This window comes from Myxocyprinus asiaticus, chromosome 20 (assembly GCF_019703515.2).
Source record: "Myxocyprinus asiaticus isolate MX2 ecotype Aquarium Trade chromosome 20, UBuf_Myxa_2, whole genome shotgun sequence".
In the NCBI taxonomy this organism is placed as follows: domain Eukaryota; kingdom Metazoa; phylum Chordata; class Actinopteri; order Cypriniformes; family Catostomidae; genus Myxocyprinus; species Myxocyprinus asiaticus.
Window position 1 is genome coordinate 8,096,195 of NC_059363.1, and position 25,203 is coordinate 8,121,397.

A 25,203-nucleotide genomic window follows, 5' to 3' on the forward strand; every position below is an offset into this window, starting at 1 on the left:
TACTGTATATATATATATATATATATATATATATATATATATATATATATATATATATATATATAGTGGCGGGCCGTGCATTTAAAGTCTAGGCCTTCAGTGTGATTCATGCCATTAAGAAAACACAGTTTCACAATGAATAAGGCATCCTATGCCTTTGGGCATCATACATTATGTCACAGCTAACTAGTAATACCAGTTGACATTTTAAGGGTGTGTTCACACTTGTAGTTCGGTTCTCTTGGTCCTCTTGGTCCAGACCAAAAAAGAAAATGAAGCATTTAGTCCTGGTTCGCTTAGCGTTCACACTGGCATTTTTAACACCGAACCTAAAGATACGAAACAAAAGGCATCAGGAAAAAGTCACAACCTGATTGGACAGCTTTTATGACGGATATTTTGCGACGGAACTTGCCAAACATCCAAAACAATGCTGACTGGCGAAATGCGCTCGTTAGATTTATATATGTATATATGGTGGTATTTTTATCAGCTGTGAACAAACGAAGAGCTAATAAAATGTGTAAAGGAGTCAAAACAGCACCAGGAATTCCTCCATTGCACACACAAACAAAGGTATGCTGCTAGGACGGGTGATGGCAGTTCCGACGCCTGTACCGAACTGTAATGAGCAACATAGCTCCTATGATGAGAAGAACCAGGTATGCTTGAGGTCAGTATTAGGCAAATTACTTCCTGTTTTTGGTCTGTTTAGATGGCTTTGGTCCATGTTGCATTCATATATCAGTCGAACCGCACCAGAGTTCGTTTGGAAGCAGACCGAGACCCACTATTCAGGTGGTCTCGGTCCGCTTGTTTGGTGCGCACCAAGGTTCAGATGGCAGCGTTCACACTTGTTCAAATAAACCGCACAAACAGAACAATCGCACCAGAGTTCGTTTTAATTGAACCAAACCTGCCAAGTGTGAACATACCCTAAAAACACGTCCACGCACGAAAGGCAGAACTTGAAACGACACTTAATGCTCAAGCAAGCCTAATTTGAACTGCAGCATGACTGTTTTGTGAAATGAACGTCTCCCGAACAGACATTCAAAAATCATAGTTTTTCATATGAATCTACCAAGGAGGTCTATAATACCTGGAAAAATCTATCTAATATTTGCGATTTAAATATTGCTTGCAATAAATTTCGTTTCGTCAGTGTACACGGTTATGCTGCGTTCCATTCAAGTTGGATGTGGGATATTCCTACTTGATATCTCCGACCATAAAAGCATTCCATTCCCCGATATTCGGAAGACTGCAACGCTCCCATTAGCTTAGCAGGGGTTTGACTCTCATTAGCGATGTCCCCTAGCAACCCAACTGATAAACAATGCTGCAACGCTACCATTTGTGCTTCAGGTGTACGATTATCAAAAGAGATTTTAATGTTTTATATACCTGTTTCTGCAGGCATTTGTTAAACAAGCTTTAATATCATGTAATGTGGAAACAATCTCATTTATCGATATTACTTAATAAAGTGAATGTTTAATCACTTTGTATATCTCCCTGAGTGTCGACATGTTTGTATGACATCATGCCCCTGCATCTTGGCGAAATCGGAGTTGAGAATTTCTGCACGAGCCTACAAGTTGTAATTCTGACTTCAAGATGCATTCCATTGCACTTTTCCTAGTAGGAAGTTGTAAAATCCGACTTTCCAAGTTGAATGGATTGCAGCATTTCTTTTCAAAACTTGATCCGACACTGAATGCTCAAGCAGCCTGATTTATACTTACAAAACTCCTGATGTTGCTATAATAATGCAAAAAGCACTTACCAATTTTCTTGAAGTGAAAATCAGTCCTCCTTTCCTGTTTAATGAATTAAGCAATCACACGGTCATGCAGAACATCTTGTGTTTTTAAATCCATAAGGATCTCTTTCTCAACGGCAATAACAGCAGTAATGACAGCCGACTCGTCAGCAAGATCTCACATTCTTTGCTTTCAAATTACATCACTTAAATCGTGATTGCGTCACTCAAGTCTAGCTAGAAGGCCTCGACCGGGACATATAATAAAGATCACACCCACCAAGAGCAAATAAATCAGTCTGATTGGCTGATTCATTTGCACTGTTGAGGGATTCTGTGGAAATTCTGAAGGCTTGAGGGGGTGGAGCTCAGACTCACGCGCTGCTTCGGCCAACAAGCTCGGCTTCGGGCATGCGATTTGTGAAACAGTTGTCACACTTCGCTTGTAAGCATCAAGGAATTAATTCTGACTGGATAAACTTTTCGTTTTTCTCTTTGTTTGTAGATTAATTAAGATATATATATATACCTGTATATTTATAGAGTTGAAGTCAGAGGTTTACATACACCTTAGCCAAATACATTTAAACTCAGTTTTTCACAATTCCTGGCATTTAATCGTAGAAAACATTCTCTGTCTTAGGTCAGTTAGGATCACTACTTTATTTTAAGAATGTGAAATGTCAGAATAATAGTAGAGAGAATTATTTATTTCAGCTTTTATTTCTTTCATCACATTCCCAGTGGGTCAGAAGTTTACATACACTTTGTTAGTATTTGGTAGCATTGCCTTGAAATTGTTTAACTTAGGTCAAACCTTTTGGGTAGCCTTCCAAAAGCTTTTTCTGCTGCAATTTTGGCCCATTCCTCCAGACAGAACTGGTGTAACTGAGTCAGGTTTGCACGCCTCCTTGCTCGCACACGCCTTTTCAGTTCTGAGCTCAGGGCTTTGTGATGGCCACTCCAATACCTTGACTTTGTTGTCCTTAAGCAATTTTGCCACAACTTTGGAGGTATGCTTGGGGTCATTGTCCATTTGGAAGACCCATTTGCGACTGAGCTTTAACTTCATGGCTGATGTCTTGAGATGTTGCTTCAAAATCCTTTTTGATGCCATCTATTTTGTGAAGTGCACCAGTCCCTGCTGCACAAAGCACCCCCACAACATGATGTTGCCACCCCCATGCTTCACGGTTGGGATGGTGCTCTTCAGCTTGCAAGCCTCATACTTTTTCCTCCAAACATAATGATGGTCATTATGGCCAACCAGTTCAATTTTTGTTTCATCAGGCCAGAAGACATTTCTCCAAAAAGTAAGATCTCTGTCCACATGTGCACTAGCAAATTGTATTCTAGCTTTTGTGTGGTGGTTTTGGAGCAGTGGCTACTTCCTTGCTGATCAGCCTTTCAGGTTATGTCGATATAGGACTCGTTTTACTGTGGATACAGACACTTGTCTACCTGTTTCCTCCAGCATCTGCACAAGGTCCTTTGCTGTTGTTCTGGGATTGATTTGCACTTTTCGCATCAAACTACGTTCATCTCTAGGAGACGGAATGCGTCTCTTTCCTGAGCGGTATGATGGCTGCGTGGTCCCATGGTGTTTATTCTTGTGTACTATTGTTTGTACAGATGAACGTGTTTGGAAATTGTTCCAAAGGATGAACCAGACTTGTGGAGGTCCACCATTTTTTTTCTGAGGTCTTGGCTGATTTCTTTTGATTTTCCCATGATGTCAAGCAAAGAGGCACTGAGTTTGAAGATAGGCCTTAAAATACATCCACAGGTACACCTCCAGTTGACTCCAATGAGCCAATTAGCCTATCAGAAGCTAACTGTCTAATTGCCTAAAGGCTTGACATAATTTTCTGGAATTTTCAAGCTGCTTAAAGGCACAGTTAACTTAAACTTCTGACCCAATAGAATTGTGAAATAGTCAATTAAATGTGAAACAATCTGTCTGTAAACAATTGTTGGAAAAATTACTTGTGTCATGCACAAAGTATTTGTCCTAAAAGACATGCCAAAACTATCTGTGGAATGGTTAAAAAATGAGTTTTAATGACTTAATGTAAAATTCTGACTTCAACTGTATATTCTGTATATATAGTCACACAAATGTTGTGTAGACTTTGAATTCAAATGCACATGTACGGACTGAACAGGCAAGATGTGTGACATTTGCAGTGTCACTAATTAGATGTTATATTTGAAGGGATGTTACTGCAGTATCGTATGACTTTCTATCATGGAGCACAAACGAGTATGTTAGTCTTAGTCACCAGTCACTTTCATTGCATCATTTTTATTCAATTAAAGTGGTTGTTGGCTGAGGCTGTCATTCTGTCTTACATATTTTTATGTACAATGCAAGATCAGACAGTTATATAGATATGGAACAACATGAGGGTGAGTAAATTATGACAAAATGTTCATTTGTGGGTGAACTATCCCTTTAAAAAACAAGCATTTAGAAATGGGTGGATACATTCAAGTCTGGGTGGATACATGGGTACAGTTCGTCATTTAAAACAGCATCAATTTAATACTCACACTAGTTAACACTTATTCCTGCACACAAGAAAAGCAAAGGGTAGAACAATGTAAATATTTTCATCCTTCTGTGAAACAGGACCTTAACAACTAGACTCTTGATACCATTACACACGTTTTGTGTTACTTAAAACAACCCTGCATTTAAAACCCTCGCTGATTCATTTGTAAGTATGATAGCACACACTCTTGCCTAGCATACTGAAACGCTCTGACTGGCAAGGGCGGGCCTAGCACAAGGCCATTTATACTGAGATCCTTTGTGCTCCAAATCCAGTCGGCTTGCACAGGAAATCACAGAGCAGTTCTTTCAGCAGCTTGAATGTGCTGAATGTTTGCCAGGCTGTGGAGAGAGACAGGTGGGGCGCATGGGGATGGTTGATAAGACATGCCATTGTTCACATCTGAAGTGAATGGCTCAGAGAGTGATAGCAGGTCCCAGGCTTCTAAAGCAGGGGCGTGGCCACAAGAGCGGCATGGGGTGGCAGCTGCCACCCTAAATAGAAGCTATGCCACCCCACTTGCCACCTCAACTTAAACCATTAAAGTATCGCTAGTTATATACTGACATTTTGCTACATATCATAATATTTAGGATTCGTTAAAGACTCCTTTAATATTGTTGCCTAAAAGAGAGTGTGACACAACTCCACATTTGCATAACCAGTGCAGAAATATGAAGTATATATACTTATATTCAGGATTCTCTGAAAGCAAATCTAAATATCTTATATGTTGCTTCTTATGTAAATATATCTTATTTTAAGGATTTTTAGGTATTTTAAAACAATTCAATATTTAATATTACATTCAACATTCTCAGATAACAAATTATTCTCCTGCAGTATAGCTCCTAAAGTAAATGTACATTATTTTAAAGGAGTTTTAGATATTTCTATTGGAAAACAAGCCAAAACAATATTAAATAAAAAACGTATTTTGTTGCAGTGTATTATGGGCGAAGACTACACTCTCTCACCTTTTTGTTCGCTTCGATCCATCTTTAACTCACAAAAACAAACCTCTCTCTTCTTAATAGAGCTGCATATCGCAGATTTTCTACATGATAAGATACAAACCATGACACATATTTTATGATTCACTAATCACTATGTCGCGAGCCATCACGTTATAATCTGACTGCAGTAAGCGTGTGCGTCCCCATTCCAGAGTGTGCATCAGCCAGGATGCAGTTTCAATCTTTCCCCCTTAGATCGGGTCACTTCACGCGACTCATAGAAGTGCCGCTGACTGCACAGAGAAATGCCAGTTTCGGATTTTGTACTTATTTACATGACCTGCTTCCTTATTATTTGAACTTTAATGAAGAATGCATTAAAGATATAATGCCGGGGTGTTTCCTTTAAAGACGCTCTGACATGCAAGTTTTGCTTCAGTGGAACGGCAGGTCCAGCCACAATTTATTCCTCAATGAGAGTGCTTCTATATTTAATTATTTGGTATTTTTGTATTATTCCTTCATACTTTGAGATCTGCATCACCTTAAGCTGTTTGGAAAGTTTGGAGTGCGTCTGGACTGTGAGCTGTGTGATCTCCTCAGTCAGGCGCAAGCTGGTCGGTGCTCCTCTTGCGCGCCATCATTAGAGTTTAATGTGATCTCATGTTGTGTTAAATGAGATCAAACAACTATTCAACAATGGAATTTTTGGTCAACAATTTTTTTATTGTCGAAGTTGTCGATAACGTCGACTAATTGTTTCAGCCCGCTACAGTATGTATTCATGCTATTTTTATGTTAATTGTAACATAATGTAACCATGTTAGTTGTAGCATATATTATTTCAGTCAGATAAAGGCTCATTTCTGCCCCTGGCATTAAGTGTAAATGCAGATTGGTAGATGAGCAGTCTGATCAGAGCGTGTATGGAGGCAGCCCAGAACGTGCTTGTCCAGAGAGGAGATGAGAATGTAGGTAAATCTCCACACATCTAACATACCAAACCAAACTTTTCATTTGAGTTGCATATTCTGGCCGGCAGGTGTAGAGTTATTTGTATCACTGTGATTTCAAGAGACAGAACTTGCATCTATGTTGACTTCAAATCAATGTACTATTGACCATTTTAATTATTTATTTATTTATTTTTTTTAAACATGTTTATTTCTAATCGTGTCTTGATGTAAAATTATTGACAATTACGTTTCTACATCTCCGAGATTAGCTGAATAACAGACTTAATGTCCTGGTTACTTGCGTAACCTCCGTTCCCTGATGGAGGGAACGAGACGTTGTGTCAATGTAGTGATACTAGGGGTCACTCTTGGGAGCCCGAGACACCTCTGGTCTTTGATAAAAGGCCAATGAAAATTGGCGAGTGGTATTTGCATAACACTCCCCCAGACATACGGGTATAAAAGGAGTTGGTATGCAACCACTCATTCAGGTTTTGTGCTGAGGAGCCGAGACAAGGTCCCGGCCATTTCAGCGGGTAGTTCAGCATTGTGGCAGGAGGGACACAACGTCTCGTTCCCTCCATCAGGGAACGGAGGTTAGGAAAGTAACCAGGACGTTCCCTATCTGTCACTCACTCGACGTTGTGTCGATGCGCGGTCCTGGGGCAGCACTTGCAGATTCACCATTCACCACCTGACCCCTGAGGAAGGAGCCTTGCGTATCTCAGGGCACAGGGCACCGATCTGGCACCCACGATCACGTGAGAGCGCTCTGGAATCTCCATGTCATGTGCCCCTGGACGGGACGCGGAACGACTTAAGCAGGCCTACCTACCCACGGTGGTAGACACAAGTGTACTCAGGCTAGGGCCGCCCTCTACAAGAGCGCCTGCATGCCTTTAAGTGGCTGTCAATGGTTCACTAAGTGGTGTTCTTCCGTAGACGCTGAAGAACTACAGAGAGGTCCCATGAGGGAATGAGGTGCAGTCTGGATCAGTGCTTTCCTGGTGCCTCGCAGGAGAGGTTGATGATCAGTGTCGTGCTGTCCCCAGGACTCCACCTTGAAGGTCGTAGTGTAGCCGCTATAGCGGCACACCACGACACAGTGGACGGTAGAGTCCTTAGGGACAGCACGCACATGATCATCAGGCTCTCCTGAGAGGCGCCAGGAGGTTGAATCCCTCCAGACCGCACCTCATTCCCTCATGGGACCTCTCTGTAGTTCTTCAGGGTCTACGGAGAGCACCACTTAGTGAGCCCTTGCACGTCAGTTAGAGGCTTGCAGGCACTCTCCTTGAAGACTGCCCTAGCCTGAGTACTGCGCTCACTTCCATCAAGAGGGTAGGTAGACCTGCTAAGCGTTCTGCGTCCCGTCCAGAGAAACATGCCATGGAGATTCGGTCCGGGCTACTCTCACGTGATCCTGAGACCCCGACCGGGCTATGTGCCCAAGGTTCCCACGACTCCTTTTAGGGGAAATTTGCCAGGGAGGGGCTGTCGTGAGGAGCGTGAGGTCCAAGAACCACGTCTGGGTGGACCAGTAGGGTGCTACCAGGACGACCTGCTCCTTTTCCTCCCTGACATTGCACAGGGTCTGTGCAAGTAGGCTCACTGGGGAAAATGCATATTTGCGAAGTCCAGGGGGCCAGCTGTGTGCCAGCGCGTCTATACCAGGAGGTGCCTCGGTCAGGGCATACCAGAGCGGGCAGTGGGAGGATTCTTGGGAGGTGAACATGTCTACCTGTGCCTGCTCGAATCGACTTCAAATCAGCTGGACCACCTGAGGGTGGAGTCTCCACTCTCCCCTGAGGGTAACCTGCCGTGACAGCGCGTCCACTGCAGTGTTGAGGTCGCCCGGGATGTGAGTGGCACGCAGTGATTTGAGTTGCTGCTGACTCCAGAGGAGGAGATGGCGGGCGACTTGTGACATACAGCGGTAGCGCAGACCGCCTTGACGGTTGACATATGCTACCATTGCTGTGTTGTCTGTTCAAACTAACACATACTTGCCCTGGATCAATGGCCAAAACCTCTGCAGGGCGAGCAGAATTGCCAGCAACTCGAGGCAGTTGATCTGCCAACGAAGCCGCGGGCCCGTCCATAAGCCGTCGGCTGCGTGCCCGTTGCATACAGTGCCCAGCCCGTTTTTGAGGCGTCTGTCGTAATCACGACGCGCCTGGAGACCTGCTCTGGGGGAACGCCTGCCCGTAGAAACATGAGGTCGGTCCAAGGGCTGAAGAGGTTGTGACAGATTGGCGTGATGGCCACGCGGTGTGTCCCGTGGCACCATGCCCATCTCGGGACTCGAGTCTGAAGCCAGTGCTGAAGCGGTATCATATGCATCAACCCGAGCAGAGTGGCCACCGCTGAGGATGTCATATGCCCCAGGAGCCTCTGAAAGAGTTTCAGTGGAACCGCTGTCTTCTGACTGAACGCCTTCAAACAGGTCAGCACCGACTGTGCACGCTCATTCGTGAAGCTCGCCGTCAACGAGACTGAGTCCAACTCCAAGCCGAGAAAAGAGATGCTCTGAACCGGGAGGAGCTTGCTCTTTTCCCTGTTGACCCGAAGCCCTAGTCGGCTGAGGTGCAAGAGCACCAGGTCCCTGTGTGCACACAACACATCCCGAGAGTGAGCTAGGATTAGCCAATCATCGAGATAGTTGAGGATGCGAATGCCCACTTCCCTTAGCGGGGCAAGGGCTGCCTCTGCGACCTTCGTGAAGATGCGAGGGGACAAGGACAGACCAAAAGGGAGGACCTTGTACTGAAATGCCCGACCCTCAAATGCAAACCGCTGGAAGGGTCTATGTCGAGGTAGAATCGAGACATGGAAGTGGGAGGTCCGTGGGGGGATACCCAGCAGAGGTGGTTCCATTGGGGTCCCCAAATCGCCCCCAGTGCTAGCTGCGCTGGCCTCATACCCGTACTTAGAAGGACCGAGGTGGGGAGCCGCTGGTGTGGCAAAGTTGCCATGGCCGTGTTCTCGCAATGAGTACATGATCCATTCACGAACGCTGTCTCCATCTGGGTCGTGCCCATACACGAAAGACAGCGATTGTGACTGTCAGAAGTTGACAGATAACAACCGCAACCTGGAATAACATACAAACGGAAAGGCATCTTTAAAAAGACGTTCCGTGTGTGCCGCTCTTTTAGAAAAATATACTCTCTTATTTCTGCTGAAGCGCCCAGGGGCATTCTCTGCAGTGCACCAGTGCAGAGGAGGGAGAAGCTGCTGAAATGCGCCGTCAGATCCAGCAGAGGTGAATGAACAGTCAGCTCAGTAAACATCGACCGTTTGGCTCCGAAGAGAAAATCTGAATGATTGGTTGAGTACCAGCTCCTTTTATACCCGTATGTCCTGGGGAGTAGTATGCAAATCTCGGGCTCCCAAGAGTGACTCCTTGTATCACTACATCAACACAACATCAAGTGAGTGACAGATAGGGAATCTAAATTAGTTACCAATGTGGTTATTTTACAGGAAATTCTCATTTACTCTGTAAATGACATTTAAATAATATGTATGCTTCAATATGTATGTTAACTTGTTGCTATTAAATCGCTGTGCAATTAGGATAGATGAATTATTACAAATCTTATTTTTTAATAGGGTAACTTTAATTGTCATTAATGTGCTTTTTTATGTTGCTGTTACCAATGCTGTGTGACAGAATAAGGCCCAAAGAAAGAGGAAGGGAGACATAGACAGCTATTTTGTTAAAAAAAATCAAAGCAGGATGGAGAGGAAGCAGGAGTGGAGAGTTGAGGCAACTTTACAAAAGGTTGAATTCAGCAAAGAGAGGAATGCAATGGAGGGACAGAAAGAGGATGGAGAGTTGATACTGGAAGGAGAAAGTGACAAGAACAGGAAGACCAAAGTAGAGAGGCAGAAGTATCATCAGGGATACAACTTTTGCATGTCCAGTAGGACCTCAGGGTATGCCCATGTTAACAACAGTTAGGGATGAGCGAGTACACCATTATCTGTATCTGTTCAATCAACTAAATTATCTGTATCCATATCCGTACTCGGAATGGGCGTGGCTTAAACCGGAAGTGGGCGGAGCAGACCAGAAGTTTTTAATTTAAGCCTGAGCTGGTTTTATTATTTTCTTAAATGAACTGACGGTGTGAAGCTGGGTGATTTATGCTCAGACACAGCATTCAGCCTTGCGGCTGTATTCTTGAAGTCAGATTATTTACCGAGGTAGGAGAGAGCCAAAAATCAAATTAACCGGTAGAAGCAGTGAGAGTCATGAGCTGTAACTTGCGACAGCACCGCATTCAGTTCGAGCCAAGTTCTCAAAGTAACTCGGCTGAATTTACGAGAGATTACTTTTTAAGAGAGAAGAGTTGCGAGTTGACAGAGAGGCTGCCTGTGATGATGGCGAGATTGCGTCTGTGTGGGCAGCAGAACTGCAGCAGTCTGTGTAGTCGAGGAGGCGGAGCTCTGTGTGTAGCTGGCCTATCACAGAACGATGTGGACAGACACAGCTAGCAGCTGGTAGTACTACCCAATGAGGATTTTTCATCACGAGTACGGATATTGACACATTTCACTCGGATGATACTCGTGTTTGTAAAAAGTACATTATCCGTACCGGATATTTGTTTCAGGTGAGTACTCGCTCAACCCTAACAACAGTGTTGTCATAATTTTTCATTTAGGTTAAATCAGAGAGTAAATTTAAAGGGATACTTCACCTTAACATGAAAATTCAGTCATCATTTACTCACTCGCATGTCGTTCTAAGCCTATATTACCTCTAGCATTACAATTATTGTAAATATTATCTATTTACATAGTATGTGTAATATTAGTCATGTGCTCATTGAATAATATTAATTAAATAATATTAATTACCTTAATTGACTGAGTGATGCAGGTAGTGGTCAGTGAAGTGTCCTCATATAGGCTGTAGTTTGCAGTCCTGTGTTGGTAGTCTATTGACTGAAATGCTGCAGGCAATAGTCACTATCTGGCTGGTATAGGCTGCATGAAGTCGTCAATAAACAGCACAGACTTTATGCCTTTAAATTAGTGATTGAATGGTGTTTTAAGCTTTCCCATTGATATATTTAGTATGACTCAAACAGATTTTAAGTCACATCTGAAAGCTATAATCATTCAGTGTGATTTCTTTTAGGCTCAATGAATTGTATGCTTTAGTATGGAGGTAGTATGAGGATCATACTATAATATCATCATGTCATTGCTTTTAGACCAATTCACAAATCAGATATTCTATATATATATATATATATATATATATATATATATATATATATATATATATATATATACAGGTGCATCTCAATAAATTAGAATGTCGTGGAAAAGTTCATTTATTTCAGTAATTCAACTCAAATTGTGAAACTCGTGTATTAAATAAATTCAATGCACACAGACTGAAGTAGTTTAAGTCTTTGGTTCTTTTAATTGTGATGATTTTGGCTCACATTTAACAAAAACCCACCAATTCACTATCTCAAAAAATTAGAATATGGTGACATGCCAATCAGCTAATCAACTCAAAACACCTGCAAAGGTTTCCTGAGCCTTCAAAATGGTCTCTCAGTGTGGTTCACTAGGCTACATAATCATGGGGAAGACTGCTGATCTGACAGTTGTCCAGAAGACAATCATTGACAAGGAGGGTAAGCCACAAACATTCATTGCCAAAGAAGCTGGCTGTTCACAGAGTGCTGTATCCAAGCATGTAAACAGAAAGTTGAGTGGAAGGAAAAAGTGTGGAAGAAAAAGATGCACAACCAACCGAGAGAACCGCAGCCTTATGAGGATTGTCAAGCAAAATCGATTCAAGAATTTGGGTGAACTTCACAAGGAATGGACTGAGGCTGGGGTCAAGGCATCAAGAGCCAGCACACACAGACGTGTCAAGGAATTTGGCTACAGTTGTCGTATTCCTCTTGTTAAGCCACTCCTGAACCACAGACAACATCAGAGGCGTCTTACCTGGGCTAAGGAGAAGAAAAACTGGACTGTTGCCCAGTGTTCCAAAGTCCTCTTTTCAGATGAGAGCAAGTTTTGTATTTCATTTGGAAACCAAGGTCCTAGAGTCTGGAGGAAAGGTGGAGAAGCTCATAGTCCAAGTTGCTTGAAGTCCAGTGTTAAGTTTCCACAGTCTGTGATGATTTGGGGTGCAATGTCATCTGCTGGTGTTGGTCCATTGTGTTTTTTGAAAACCAAAGTCACTGCACCCGTTTACCAAGAAATTTTGGAGCACTTCATGCTTCCTTCTGCTGACCAGCTTTTTAAAGATGCTGATTTCATTTTCCAGCAGTATTTGGCACCTGCCCACACTGCCAAAAGCACCAAAAGTTGGTTAAATGACCATGGTGTTGGTGTGCTTGACTGGCCAGCAAACTCACCAGACCTGAACCCCATAGAGAATCTATGGGGTATTGTCAAGAGGAAAATGAGCCAAAAAATTCAGATGAGCTGCAGGCCACTGTCAAAGAAACCTGGGCTTCCATACCACCTCAGCAGTGCCACAAACTGATCACCTCCATGCCACGCCGAATTGAGGCAGTAATTAAAGCAAAAGGAGCCCCTACCAAGTATTGAGTACATATACAGTAAATGAACATACTTTCCAGAAGGCCAACAATTCACTAAAAATGTTTTTTTTATTGGTCTTATGATGTATTCTAATTTTTTGAGATAGTGAATTGGTGGGTTTTTGTTAAATGTGAGCAAAATCATCACAATTAAAAGAACCAAAGACTTAAACTACTTCAGTCTGTGTGCACTGAATTTATTTAATACACGAGTTTCACAATTTGAGTTGAATTACTGAAATAAATGAACTTTTCCACGACATTCTAATTTATTGAGATGCACCTGTATATATATATATATATATATATATATGTGTGTGTGTGTGTGTGTGTGTGTGTGTGTGTGTGTGTTGCCACCCCTTATCCTGCTCTTGCTGATAATATAATTTTGAAATAATGCAAAGCATTTTCACATGTTGTCTCAGACTTTTGGACCTGACTATAAATATTAATGTTTTTGAGGGAATTATTATTATTTATTTATTTTTGTCAGTAAATGTTTTTATTTATCAGTAAATGCAGTTGCATACAGTTTAAAAAAAAAAAAAGAAATAACAATAATAAAAAACAAAAACAAATGTGGTGTTTGAACTTAGGACCCCTCAAACTCAAAATGAGAATAGTATCTCTTGACCAACAAGCCATTCAATGTCAGTGTTTTTATTATTATTATTATTATTATTATTATTAATGTTTTTTATACATTTTTATGTATTTGTTTAATTGTAATTTATTAATGATTATGTTAATAATTATTAATAATATTTTTTGTATTGATTTGATTATGATTTTATATTCTTTTATTTTTTAAAGCAAATAAATAGGCTACAACAACACAATTTATTTATTCATACAGTGTTCAAAATATATTGAGCCTGGGGTTCAAAATCTGGAATTCAAAATCAGATTTAAACCTGGAAATAAAGGTTTTAAGATTTTGAAAAAAAAAAATAATAATAATAATTTACGAGTGCATTATTCACTAATAATAAGGTCACTAATTAAATAAGCACATTTGTGACAGACCAGACATTCTGAAATCATGCAAATATTTACATTCAACTTTTTACTCAAACTGTTTTGCTGATAATATAATTTGTAATAACATTTTTGCATTAAATTAAGATTTTATTTTTTGTTTTAATACAGTGGTCTTAAACTTTTGGACCCCAATGTAAATATTAATTTTAGCAAAAAAATCATAATTTTGGGGGAGGGGTAAAAATCATGTTCTATTTATTTTTGTGTTTTTTCGGGGATAAATTCATGTCTCGACTTGGGAATGAAGTGAGCCAGGACTGTCTCTAGATAAAAAAAAATATATAAAAAAAGTGTAAATGAACATTTTGTTGGAACTGGTAAATCTCTCAAGGTTGCTAAGACGGTGTATTACAGTTTAATACGTGAATGACTCAATTATAAAAGAAACATCATGTTTTATTTCACCAGTGTTCTTTCTTTTACCCAACAGGATGATTCCCCCAACGAGTAAGAACTTTCTGGTGAATAATCTGGCTGCCGGGACCCAGTACGACCTCTGTGTGCTGGCTATTTATGATGACGGCATCACCTCCCTGACGGCTACGCGGGTTGTAGGCTGCGTACAGTTCACCACTGAGTCTGAGTATCTGCGCTGCCACTTTATGCAGTCCCAGTTCTTGGGTGGCACCATGATCATTATCATCGGAGGCATAATTGTCGCCTCTGTCCTGGTCTTCATCATCATCCTCATGATCCGCTATAAAGTGTGCAACTCTGGCGCCACTGCCAAAGATACCGCAGTCATCGATATGCACTCACAAACCAATGGTGCACAGTCACAGGGCTGTACCGTCACGCCCTCTGTGTCCAAGCAAGGTGTTTTGAGCTTAGAAGGAGGCGATGGTTACCAAAAGAGCTCAGCTCCTCCACCTCCTCCTCCCGATTCCCAAACCCACATTTCGGAGACCTCCCTCCCGGACTGCTCCACCACCGCTTCCCTGGTAAGCCAGAGCTGGACAACACCCGGCTCTTCAGGGTCACTTAAGCCAAAGCGCAGACCAGCCCCAAAACCCATTCCCGCGGCCAACGCTGAGCCCAAGGTGGAGGCGCTACCCAACGCAGAGACGCAAAATACCAACCGCAACAACTCCACTGCCCTGCAGCAGCCCCAGCTACCCGCCTCAACCCCTATGCCCCCAACCCGCTTCAAAGACACCCCAATCCTGAGGAGGGCACGTCCCTCTGCGTCCAAGTATATGACACTGCCTGTCGAAGGAGTGCGGGCTAAACGCAGGTACTCTTTAAATGAGAACCTCTCAAAACACAATTGCTATATTGGCTCGCAGAAGTTCGTGAACACGTTTTGCAAGCGGAGTATGTCCATGAATGGAATGCTAGTCGAAAAGGAAAACTCAGATGAGAAAAACACATTTTCGAGTTCAGAATGGATTCTTGAGAGCACAGTGTGAATGTATGATGGTTGGAGGACGAGTGCCTGCATCTCACACTTTTGTCTACATGCGTTTGTATACAGTATGTGTGTATGTGCACATTGGCAAATACATTGGCCCCAGAAATTATTTGGAAACTTAAAGTGTTAGTTCATAAATGAAAATTTTGTCATCGTTTACTCACTGTCATGACATTCCAAACCTGTATGACTTTTTTTCCTTCAATGAAATACAAAAAGAGATACTCATTCACTTTAACTGTGTGGGAAAGAGCAGTGTCAATATTATTCAAAATTTCTTCTCTTGTGTTTCATGGAAGAAATTAAGCTGTAAGATGTTTGGAACAAGATGAGGGTAAATGACAAAACATTTTTGGGTGAGCGATCCCTTTAAAACACATTGCATTATATAAAAAGTATCAAACCAAGTGGCGTCTACAATGAAAATATGCTCAACGTTTTCTCAGCACTAACTTCAATTTAATCACTTTGCAATTACTTTAAACCAACTGGTCCCAGGGTAACATTTAATGGATGTAAGGTCAGTTCCAAGGTCAGATCCCCTCAAGTTCATACAGGTGTCCTAGCAGAGTAACCACAGGTGTAGTGGATCACATTAACTATGGACATGTTACACTAAGTTTGACAACCATAAAGTATGCAGAATGTTTTGTCTTAATTCTGAACAAAACAGCTATTTAAAATCTTACAAACTTCTTTTTGTGAAATCTTTTGCTCGAAAAGTGTGCTTATGCCATCTTTATTTAAGGTTAAATGATGTGACTAATTTTTTTGTCCGAATCTATCAAGTTATACCAAAATAGATAAAAAATGCAATTCACACATAACAATAACTTGAACACACATCTACTATGATGAACATGTTTTCAGTTACTGTGTTCAAAGTAATACATTTTTTTTTAGGACTTCAAGTCAAATATGTCATGTGGCGTAATTGTCCGAACACAGTAAAAAATTCAAATCAAAGTGTCATTAAAAGCTGAAATTCTTAAAAAAAAAAAAAAAAAAAATGTTGGCATGAGTAGTGCAGAAAAAAAATATTAAATCATTATTTCTTAAAAGAAAATTTCCACCAAATAAAATCATGTGGTGTTACCAACCATGGTTGCCTGCAGGATTTCATCTGAAGGTACCAGAGGCTGCCTAATATATCCTCTTATCTAGGGAGTTCCGGGGGCATGGTCCCCCGCGAGAATTCTTTGCAAAAACAACACCGAAGCATTCAGTTCTGGTGACTTTGAGAGAAGCATTTTTTGTATTTTCTCGAGTACGAGTAGCGTTCATGTAACTATTGGCTAAAGCATTTATTTCAGTAACTGTTCAGAATAAACACTTACAAGTACTAAAAAAGCAAAATGCACCACAATGAATAGAGCAAAACGCAGGCGTCTCGAGACGTGTTTTTAACAGCTGAAGTTCTTTTTAACTTGACACAGCATCTAAAAATGCAGCGCTCCCAAGAGAGATGGTAAAAACACAGTGAAACGTGACACAGTTGTCAAAAGACATCCATCAAGCAAATGTTTACATGGAAAACGATTGAAAAACAGTGCGAGCGGTTGCAAAAATTGTAACCCCTTGTTCACATGACAAGTTTCTCAAAGTTACCTCTCAAAAAGACAGCCTTTTGTTTCAGTTGATTGTAGGTAAATTTCCACTGTATCCAGCACTGTTTGTTCTGTGTTCGTAAATATCCCGATACTGTTTTACTGTGTGAGAAACCGCTCTAAATGATTCAATGAGAGAGCACTCCGAATGCATTATACTAAATCACAAATCTATTCAGACTGTTTTGCAAGCCCGTTTGGCCAATTCACTGAAAAGAACCGACTCAAAAGAATTATTCATTCGCAAATTGGGCATCGCTAGTTCTTTTAAACAGCCAACAGAAATACGGGACACACTTCATGACTGATAAAATATTCTGAGAGTAAATGTTTCTCAGGTCAGTAGGAGCGCTCATGGTACGCACAGTGCATACGGTCGTACAGCTGCAGGCGCCACTGTTACCAACATAGGTTGCCATTTTGTTGTCCAAAGGTGACTAAAATGTAACATATATGTAAAAAAAAAAAAAAAAAAAAAAAAAGGTATTTCATTACAAAGTAGATTTTGAAAAGATTTCTCATATTTTTCACCGTGGACAACTTTTTTTGTTTGTTTTTTTGTTTTTTTATTGACCCTTAAAATAAGGGTCACCGTTGTTTGATTTTCTGTTATCCAATGCATGACATTCATATATTTTTGTGTGGCTTAAGTAATACTTTTTGGGGCCTCTGTAAGTCTGTGTATGTATGTCTGCATGTGTGAGATTGTATGATGACGTTTTGCACCATTTCTTTTGTTTCCATCCGAAAATCATATTTTCTGCTGTCATTTTTATTTATGTTTTCTGGAAAACTCCATGGATAATGCGGATGCTTGCCTTGAGGGAGTCCACTCCAAGGTCTCCCTTCTCTAAAAGTGGTAACTGCTCCAAGCAATCTCCACCACCAACACCAACACCACCATACCAACCATCCAGGAGACAGAACTTCTCCTCCACATTTACTGCACTCTCTGAGCAGCATGGTAAGAGTAGAGCATTGGTGCCTTCCTTTGTCTTCTTGCCAGGAGCTTCTACAGGATACAAGCTTTGTCTTTATTATATGGATGGAAGGAAACATGAGAGATTTCACAAAAAAGCCTTTATATTCAAGGAAATGACATTTTCTGCACAGTACAGAAAAAAAAACAAAAAACAAAAAAAACTCTAAAAACAAGTATATAAAGACTTGATACTGGGACCTGTTATTAAAATGATATTTTTTAAAATGGAAGCTTTTTCTTTTGAGTGACATTGATTTTGCCTTTGTTTTAAGGCACAAAAGATACATGTACAGAAAGACAACATCTGCTGTGCTCTTATGTTGTGTAAAATAAAAAAAATAAAAACAGATACTATTTCATTTGTGTCAATATGAAAACTAAACAAATTTTCACTAACAGTAAAGGTGATCTTGTAAAGTGTTTTGCAAGTTTACAAATACTTCATAAATTTTAATCTGTGTAATCAATGCTGTTTGTTAACAGTGTTTTAGGAATTACATTTTACATGGCATGTCTATATTTTACAGTTCAGAACTGTATTTATCATTATCAAATATAATGTTAACATACCACCTAAACAACTACATAAATCTGCTTTGTACTTTACAATATACTGATAACCACCATAATAATAGCAATGGTAAAATACAAAAATTTTAGTTAAGAAAATTAGGGAAATTACTTTTTACAAAAATAAAACACAATTTTACCAAATATGTTAAGGTAGCTCAGTTAATAAATAGGATTGTACTGTAGTGTTTTAACATTCCTTTTAAATTAAAATGACTAACATTTTGTACAGTGCAGTGTTTCTCCCAGAACAGATGTAATAATGTAGTGTTGTGCTCGGTCCAGCTATCCTCCCTGTGTGAGCTCAGATCCAGCTTAAGGATAATATGAGGAAATAATCACCTCGGTAATAGAACCTAATTCTCTATGGTACATCATTCATGAAAGCATCCGCACTGTAAGCTGATTAAAATGACAGTGCATCACACGATGTGCACACTGGTTTTTATGACGTGTTAGGACCGTTGCAAAGAGTTTTAGCAATTTGCTTTAATGACATAAACAAATTTAACAACTTTTGTTCTGTATAGGGAGGTGAGGAGTTTTTTTAAGAGGTAAGTAACATCTTACAGAGTTTAAACAAAGTGTGTAGAATTACCCCTTAGGTCATTTCACAGCCTCTGATCCAAATTAAAGCAGAGGATTGCCAAAGTTGATTAACAACTGTTGTAACTGTATTAGATTCAAGACTTACAGTGCAATGATATATAAAAAACATGTTTCAAAAAGTTATTGCCAGATTTTCCCGATAATGTTGCAAATCACATCTTTTCTTTCTTTTTTTTAAATATATTCTATTCTCGAATATAGTGAACAATTGCTTTGCAGTGGATTATCATTTATTTTGTGTTGTTTGTTTCTGATAAATTGTGAAAGCAAGTGAAAGATTATTAATTAAAATTTTTATGTCTAAAATAAAAAGCTTTTAGTGAAACGTTCTAAAGAGATGAAGTACTTCTTACGTGCCACCAACATTGTACATAGTGTGCAAATTAACAATAGCCCACAACCACTCTTAAAAATTGGTCTTTCCACTCACCTTCACAATTTATGAAAGACAAACTAGCATACATCATTATAATTTGTTTTAATTATCGCAACTAAATGTAAGAAAAACACTATTTTTGAGAATAAAAAAAAATATGCACTTTCAGTTGTTTTTAGGGAAGGTGCTGCAGAGATTAAGTACTATTTTCATGCAGTGTTGGGTAAGTTACTCAAAAAAGTCACTACAAATTACTAATTAATCAAACTGCAATCAGATTACTTTATCGATTTCTTCATCAAAAAGTAATCACATTACTAATTACTTTTACAGTACATTTATTAAACACGTCACAGAAAAGTGTGTCATGGTCGTGTCACTCTGTCAGTCTAGGTTTTCGTCTGACACGACCAGGGCATTATCGTCCCATGTCTGTCTTTTGTTTCGTTGTCTGTTTTTGTGTGAGCGCACGGTTTCGGTTGTATTCCCTGCTGTGCGCTCTTCGGTCTGTCTTGTTTCATGTCTGGAGCACGGTGTCTGGATCTTGACTTCATGTCTGGTTCGGTTTTGGTCTGTGTCGGGATCCGGACACTTGTGCTCCATGTCTGTCTGTTATTGACGTTGGTGCATCGCGCTTATGTCATCTTGGCAGCATGCACTCGCATCAATTGTTTGTCTCTCATGAACACAGGTGCACCTCGTGTTACGATTCGCGAGGGACTCGATTTGGGGACTCCACTGGGTGCGGCCATGCCGGGTAAATCCCCGCGGACCTCCCGTTCCCCAGCACGCTCATTTGCCCCCGTCAAGTTCCGAGGTGAGACCAGCTCACCTCACGGCCAGCTTAACGTTGCCTTCGGGGCTTGTGAGCAGGATGAGTCCTCGATCGCTGCATTGGAGAGTGCGCTGGCGATATCAGATGCTGAGGACTCAACTGGGCTGCCACCTTCGGGTGTGCCCGCCCAGTCTGAGTCCGACGCAGAGCTGACTGCCATGCTTGCCTGGGCCGCCACGAGTGTCGGGTTGGACTGGAACCCTCCCCTGAGCCCTCACAGCTAGATGATTGGTTCCTGGGTTCGGGGCGCCACTCACAGCCGCGCCCCCCTCCCCCCTGGTCCCTTTCTTCCCGGAAGTGCACGACGAGCTGACGAGGTTATGGAGGGCACCTTTTTCTGCCCAAACCCGACTTCCCAGTTCGTCCGCTCTCACTACCCTCGATGGCGGCCCACGGGTACACGGAAATCCCTCAGGTGGATTAGGCGGTTGCGGTACATTTCTGCCTGCAAAGTGCCGCCACCTGGCAGGATCGTCCGGGCTCCCCTCCAAGGCCTGTAGGACTACGTCGTCTCTGGCGACTAAAGCCTACAGTGCCGCGGGCAGGCCGCCTCCTCCCTACATGCCATGGCCCTCCTGCAAGTACACCAGGCCAAGGCACTGAAAGAGCTGCACATGGGTAGTCCTGATCCCGATGTGATGCAGGAGCTGCGCTCGGCGACCGACCTCGCCCTCCGGGTCGAAGGTCATGGCGCGAGCACTCGGGCAGTCCACTTTGGTGGTCCAGGAGCGTCACCTGTGGCTGAATCTGGTCAAGATGAGGGACGCCGACAAAGCTCGCTTTCTCAAAGCTCCCATCTCCCAGATCGGCCTATTCGGTGACTCCATCGAGGACTTTGCCCAGCAGTTCTCGGTGGCGAAGAAGCAAACTGAGGCGATACAGCACATCTTGCCCCGGCATGGCTCAAGATCCCATACCCCGTCTGATCGGCGAGAAAGCCCAGGAGGCTCCGCCACAGCCCGAGCCCAGTTCTTGGCCCCAGCGTAGAGCCCTCCGCAGAAAGCCGAGCGCGGCCTGCTCCCACGCTAGTTACGTCGCTTCCCCCCCTCTGGGATGTGGGGAACTACATGACGTCTTGTGGGGCGTTGGGGGAGGTTACGTGCGGACTGATGCACCTGCTTCAGAAACATACATATAAACATAATTCATAGTTTAAATTCTACATAATACTAAATAATACTATTTTAGAAAAGTGTACTTGAGTAAGTAACCCAAGTACTTGAAAGAAATTAACTAGTACTTAAGTACTTAAAAGTCTATAACTGCTGATTACAAAATGTTTAAATGTAACTTGTTACTCTACTTTTGGGCTTTAAAAGAAATTTGATTACAGTTACTAATTAATTTGTAATCAGATTACACTCAGCACTGCTTATGTGCCACTAACATCGTACATAGTGCTTCAGGAGACCTAGCTTATATCTTCATAAGCATACAGTAGATGTACTGGACAGTTTTGTTCTGTGTAAGACTGCTTAAAAATGTCCCTAAAACTACACATTTGACACCCACTGTTGTTGGAAACTATAGTTACTGTAGTTATCCGCTAAAATAATTACATCATCCATAAATACAACCCCAATTCCGAAAAAGTTGGGACAGTATAAAAAAATGCTAACGTAAACAAAAAGGAGTGATTTGTAAATTATATTCACCCTTTGCTATATTGAAAGCACTACAACTAAACATTATATGATGTTTTAGCTTGTGAATTTCATTTTTTTTATGTAAAGTAATTTCAGATCAGATGATTGCAACACACTCCAAAACAGTTTGGACATTCGAGTGTTTACAACTGTGAAACATCATTTCTTCTAATAACACCTATTAAGCATTTAGTTGTATACTATGACACAACTGCCTCACCTGTTTAACATCTCCTGTTTCACATCGCCTTGTTATTTTAACTCGTCATATTGTTATTAGTCTTATTTACAACTTTTTTTTGTTGCAATCATCTGATTTGCAATTACTGTACATAAAAAATAAATAAATTAAAAAAAAATGAAATTCATAAGGTAAAACATCATATAATGTGTAGTTGTAGTGTTTTCAATTTAGCAAAGGGTGAATATAATTTACAAATCACTACTTTTTATTTTTATTAGCATTTTACATACTGTCCCAACGTTTTGGAATTGGGTTTGTACTTAAAATTATTGCAAGATGAAAATAGACCTTATCACAAGAAGTTATAAATGATGACCTCTGTAATGAATCAGTCTGTGCTTACCGAAATGCAAAACACTGCCCCAGTGGCAAAGCAGTAAGTGTTGTTGGGTGTATGGGCATGTGTGAGCTCCATTTCCTGGGTGAAATGTCCACGGAGGGCATGTCAGTGAGTCAGCATAATGTGGCCTATCCTAGGGTACTGGGACTCTTGGAAACCATTTGCCGACTTCCTGGGTGATCATGTTGCTTTACACAAGCTCGTGTGATTTAGAGAGTAGAAGCTAACTTAAAACTGTTTGACAGCTTTAATGTCCTTGCTGTGCCCCCTTTAAGGCGTGGACTCTTAATGGCAAGTAGCTTTAGAAAGATCACTTTCGACCACATATGATTTTCGGTTGGATGGCTTCAGAAGCGTTACGTTACTGTTCAGCTTTATTGTCTCATAGGGAGTTAGGAAGCCCATGTGCCATTAAGATTTAGCTGAGGGCAAGGACATTTTAACAACCCTCACTCCCCTTTTTCTCTTAATATTAGTCCAGAGTGTTCTTTAATCGGCAAGTGTCAGCTAATTAGGAGGAAGAGGCAGAGAATTGCAACCAGTCTTTAGGGAAAAATTGCATGTTCATCTGTGGTATACAAAAGGAGAAAGTTAGCCTCAGACAGAATTCACTATCTTTGGATGTAAAAAAAATCAAATCAAATAAAAGACGCATTGAAAGTGAATGGTCACCAAGGCTAACTTTGACATCAGGCTAAAATGCATTTTTGTAAAGCCAAAAATGAAAAACTTTAAAAGCAAACACAACATGCAGCCTTTCAAAATACATAATCACATATCCTCCCTGTGTCAACAGAACAAAAAGCTTTTTGGTTAGTATTTTGGTTAAATCACTAACTGTAGCTTGGAAATTCTGTTAAGGTTTGTGTCAGAGGCATTTTATACAACGTCTTTGAAATGAGCCAACCTTGATTGCAATGCTGGCTCTCAGCAATTCATTTTATCATATCTACACCAACAACCAATACTCTATACAATCTAGTGGAGAGGGGAAATTTCCACTTAAGCAACCTACAAATGGCTTACTTGTATCTGACTCCACATATTAAGATGGGGTGCAAAAAAACTAAAATATTGAAAAAATACATGTGTCAGCTTTAAAAGAATACAATGGAAACACTATTGTACATGTCCAAAACAACATGGTATTACCATGGTATCATGTCCAAAAAAAAAACAAAAAAAAAAGAGATACCACAAATTGTACTATAGTTTTTCCTGTTCCATCAAGAATGTAGCACCCTTTTATTGGAACACTGCAGTCATGTAAACAGCAATGGAGGAGAAACAGAGATTTGACTTCTGACAAATGCGTGAGTTAGATTTAAATCTGGTATTGCTGGACAGAGGATGAACTCTGGTTACCATCTGGATTCTCTGCCCTTGCTAAAGAGAAATATGTACAATATGCAACACGTGCCTGTGAGCTTAAAATGCTCATGCTTATTATTTCAATCTCTGCTTTGTATAACTGTGCACAAAGGCATATTGAAAGGTCAATGCACACATTAATAAGGGTATTGTGAGCTACATTTTAAAAACTGTTTGCCTTTCAGCACCTGTGACACTTCAGCTCTGAGGTTAAAGCAACACAGAATGATTAGAGGATGTGCTGTCTTGCACTGCTATTAACATCAACATGACAAACCCACATCACTCAATTTACTGCAGGAGTTGCATCTTAGCATTCTTCTTAATATGCCTTTTTCTCTAATGGAAAAAAAAAAAAATGTTTTACAGTAATATTATCCATTGAACAACATGCAGTACAGCATTTAGCAGTAAATAAGCAGAATAATAATGACTAATCTAAATCTAACATCTAGATGCGTTACATTAATATAAGTTTGGGAGGAAAAGCATGCTTAAATGTGATAAAAATCATTAAAAAAAAAATAATAATAATAATAATATATATTTTTTTTTTCTCAGGGGCATAAAATCCTAAATGTTTTAATTACGAAACTTGAGACAGTAAATAAAAAAAATAAAAATAAAAGATTTCATTTAAAAGCTAACGTTCTTGAAGTTTGGAATAACCTTTTTTTAATATTTCTTTAAAAAATAAATACATAAATAAATAAATACATAAATAAAACAAGCAGTGAAACAAGCAGTTTCATTTTTATATATTATTAATATTTTAAAAACGGTTGTCTGCCATTCTAAAGTCAGACAGTGTAACCAACATGCAGGTTACCATTCTGTTGTCATGTAGAAGAAGAAGGAAAAAAAAATTTCTAGATTAAATTTAGTTAGTTTCTATTTTAGTTTTAGTATTTTATGGCTTTCAAAGCAAAAGTGTTTGCGAATATTATTTAAATAGTTTTAACATTCAGTTTCTCAGAGCAGTCTTGTGTTACCGCATTCTAGCAACATTTTCACGTTTAATGAAGGTAGATTGTAAAGTTTATTTATTTATTTATTTATTATTTAAATTTTCTACTGTGTAATTAAAATGTAAATTAATTTAAGGTCAAGTGGAGAGAGGGCAGAACTGTGTTAGCTTGGGTTAGGCAATAGGTGATCCTTATTATGGAGAGGAAGCGTTTCAGTGCATCTAGATGCAATATTGACATCGTCAATAATCCTGATGCCCAAGTTAAGTTTTTTAGTTCCCTATCCCTGCGGTGGTAGACACGTTCACTCAGGCTAGGGCTCCCTCTACGAGGCGCCTGTATGCCTTTAAGTGGCATCTGTTCGCTAAGTGGTGTTCTTCCCGT

General features: G+C 40.4%; 1 protein-coding gene across 1 annotated transcript in view; it reads left to right on the forward strand.

Annotated features, from left to right (window-relative positions):
• LOC127411189 (leucine-rich repeat and fibronectin type-III domain-containing protein 5-like) overlaps positions 1–18,203 on the forward strand; it is a 107,781-nt gene extending 89,578 nt beyond the window's left edge. The window contains exon 3 of the mRNA XM_051646585.1: positions 14,291–18,203. Coding sequence (XP_051502545.1) covers positions 14,291–15,269 — 979 coding nt within the window. The 3' untranslated portion in view covers positions 15,270–18,203. The remainder of the gene's footprint in view (positions 1–14,290) is intronic.
• The last annotated feature ends 7,000 nt before the right edge of the window (positions 18,204–25,203 follow it).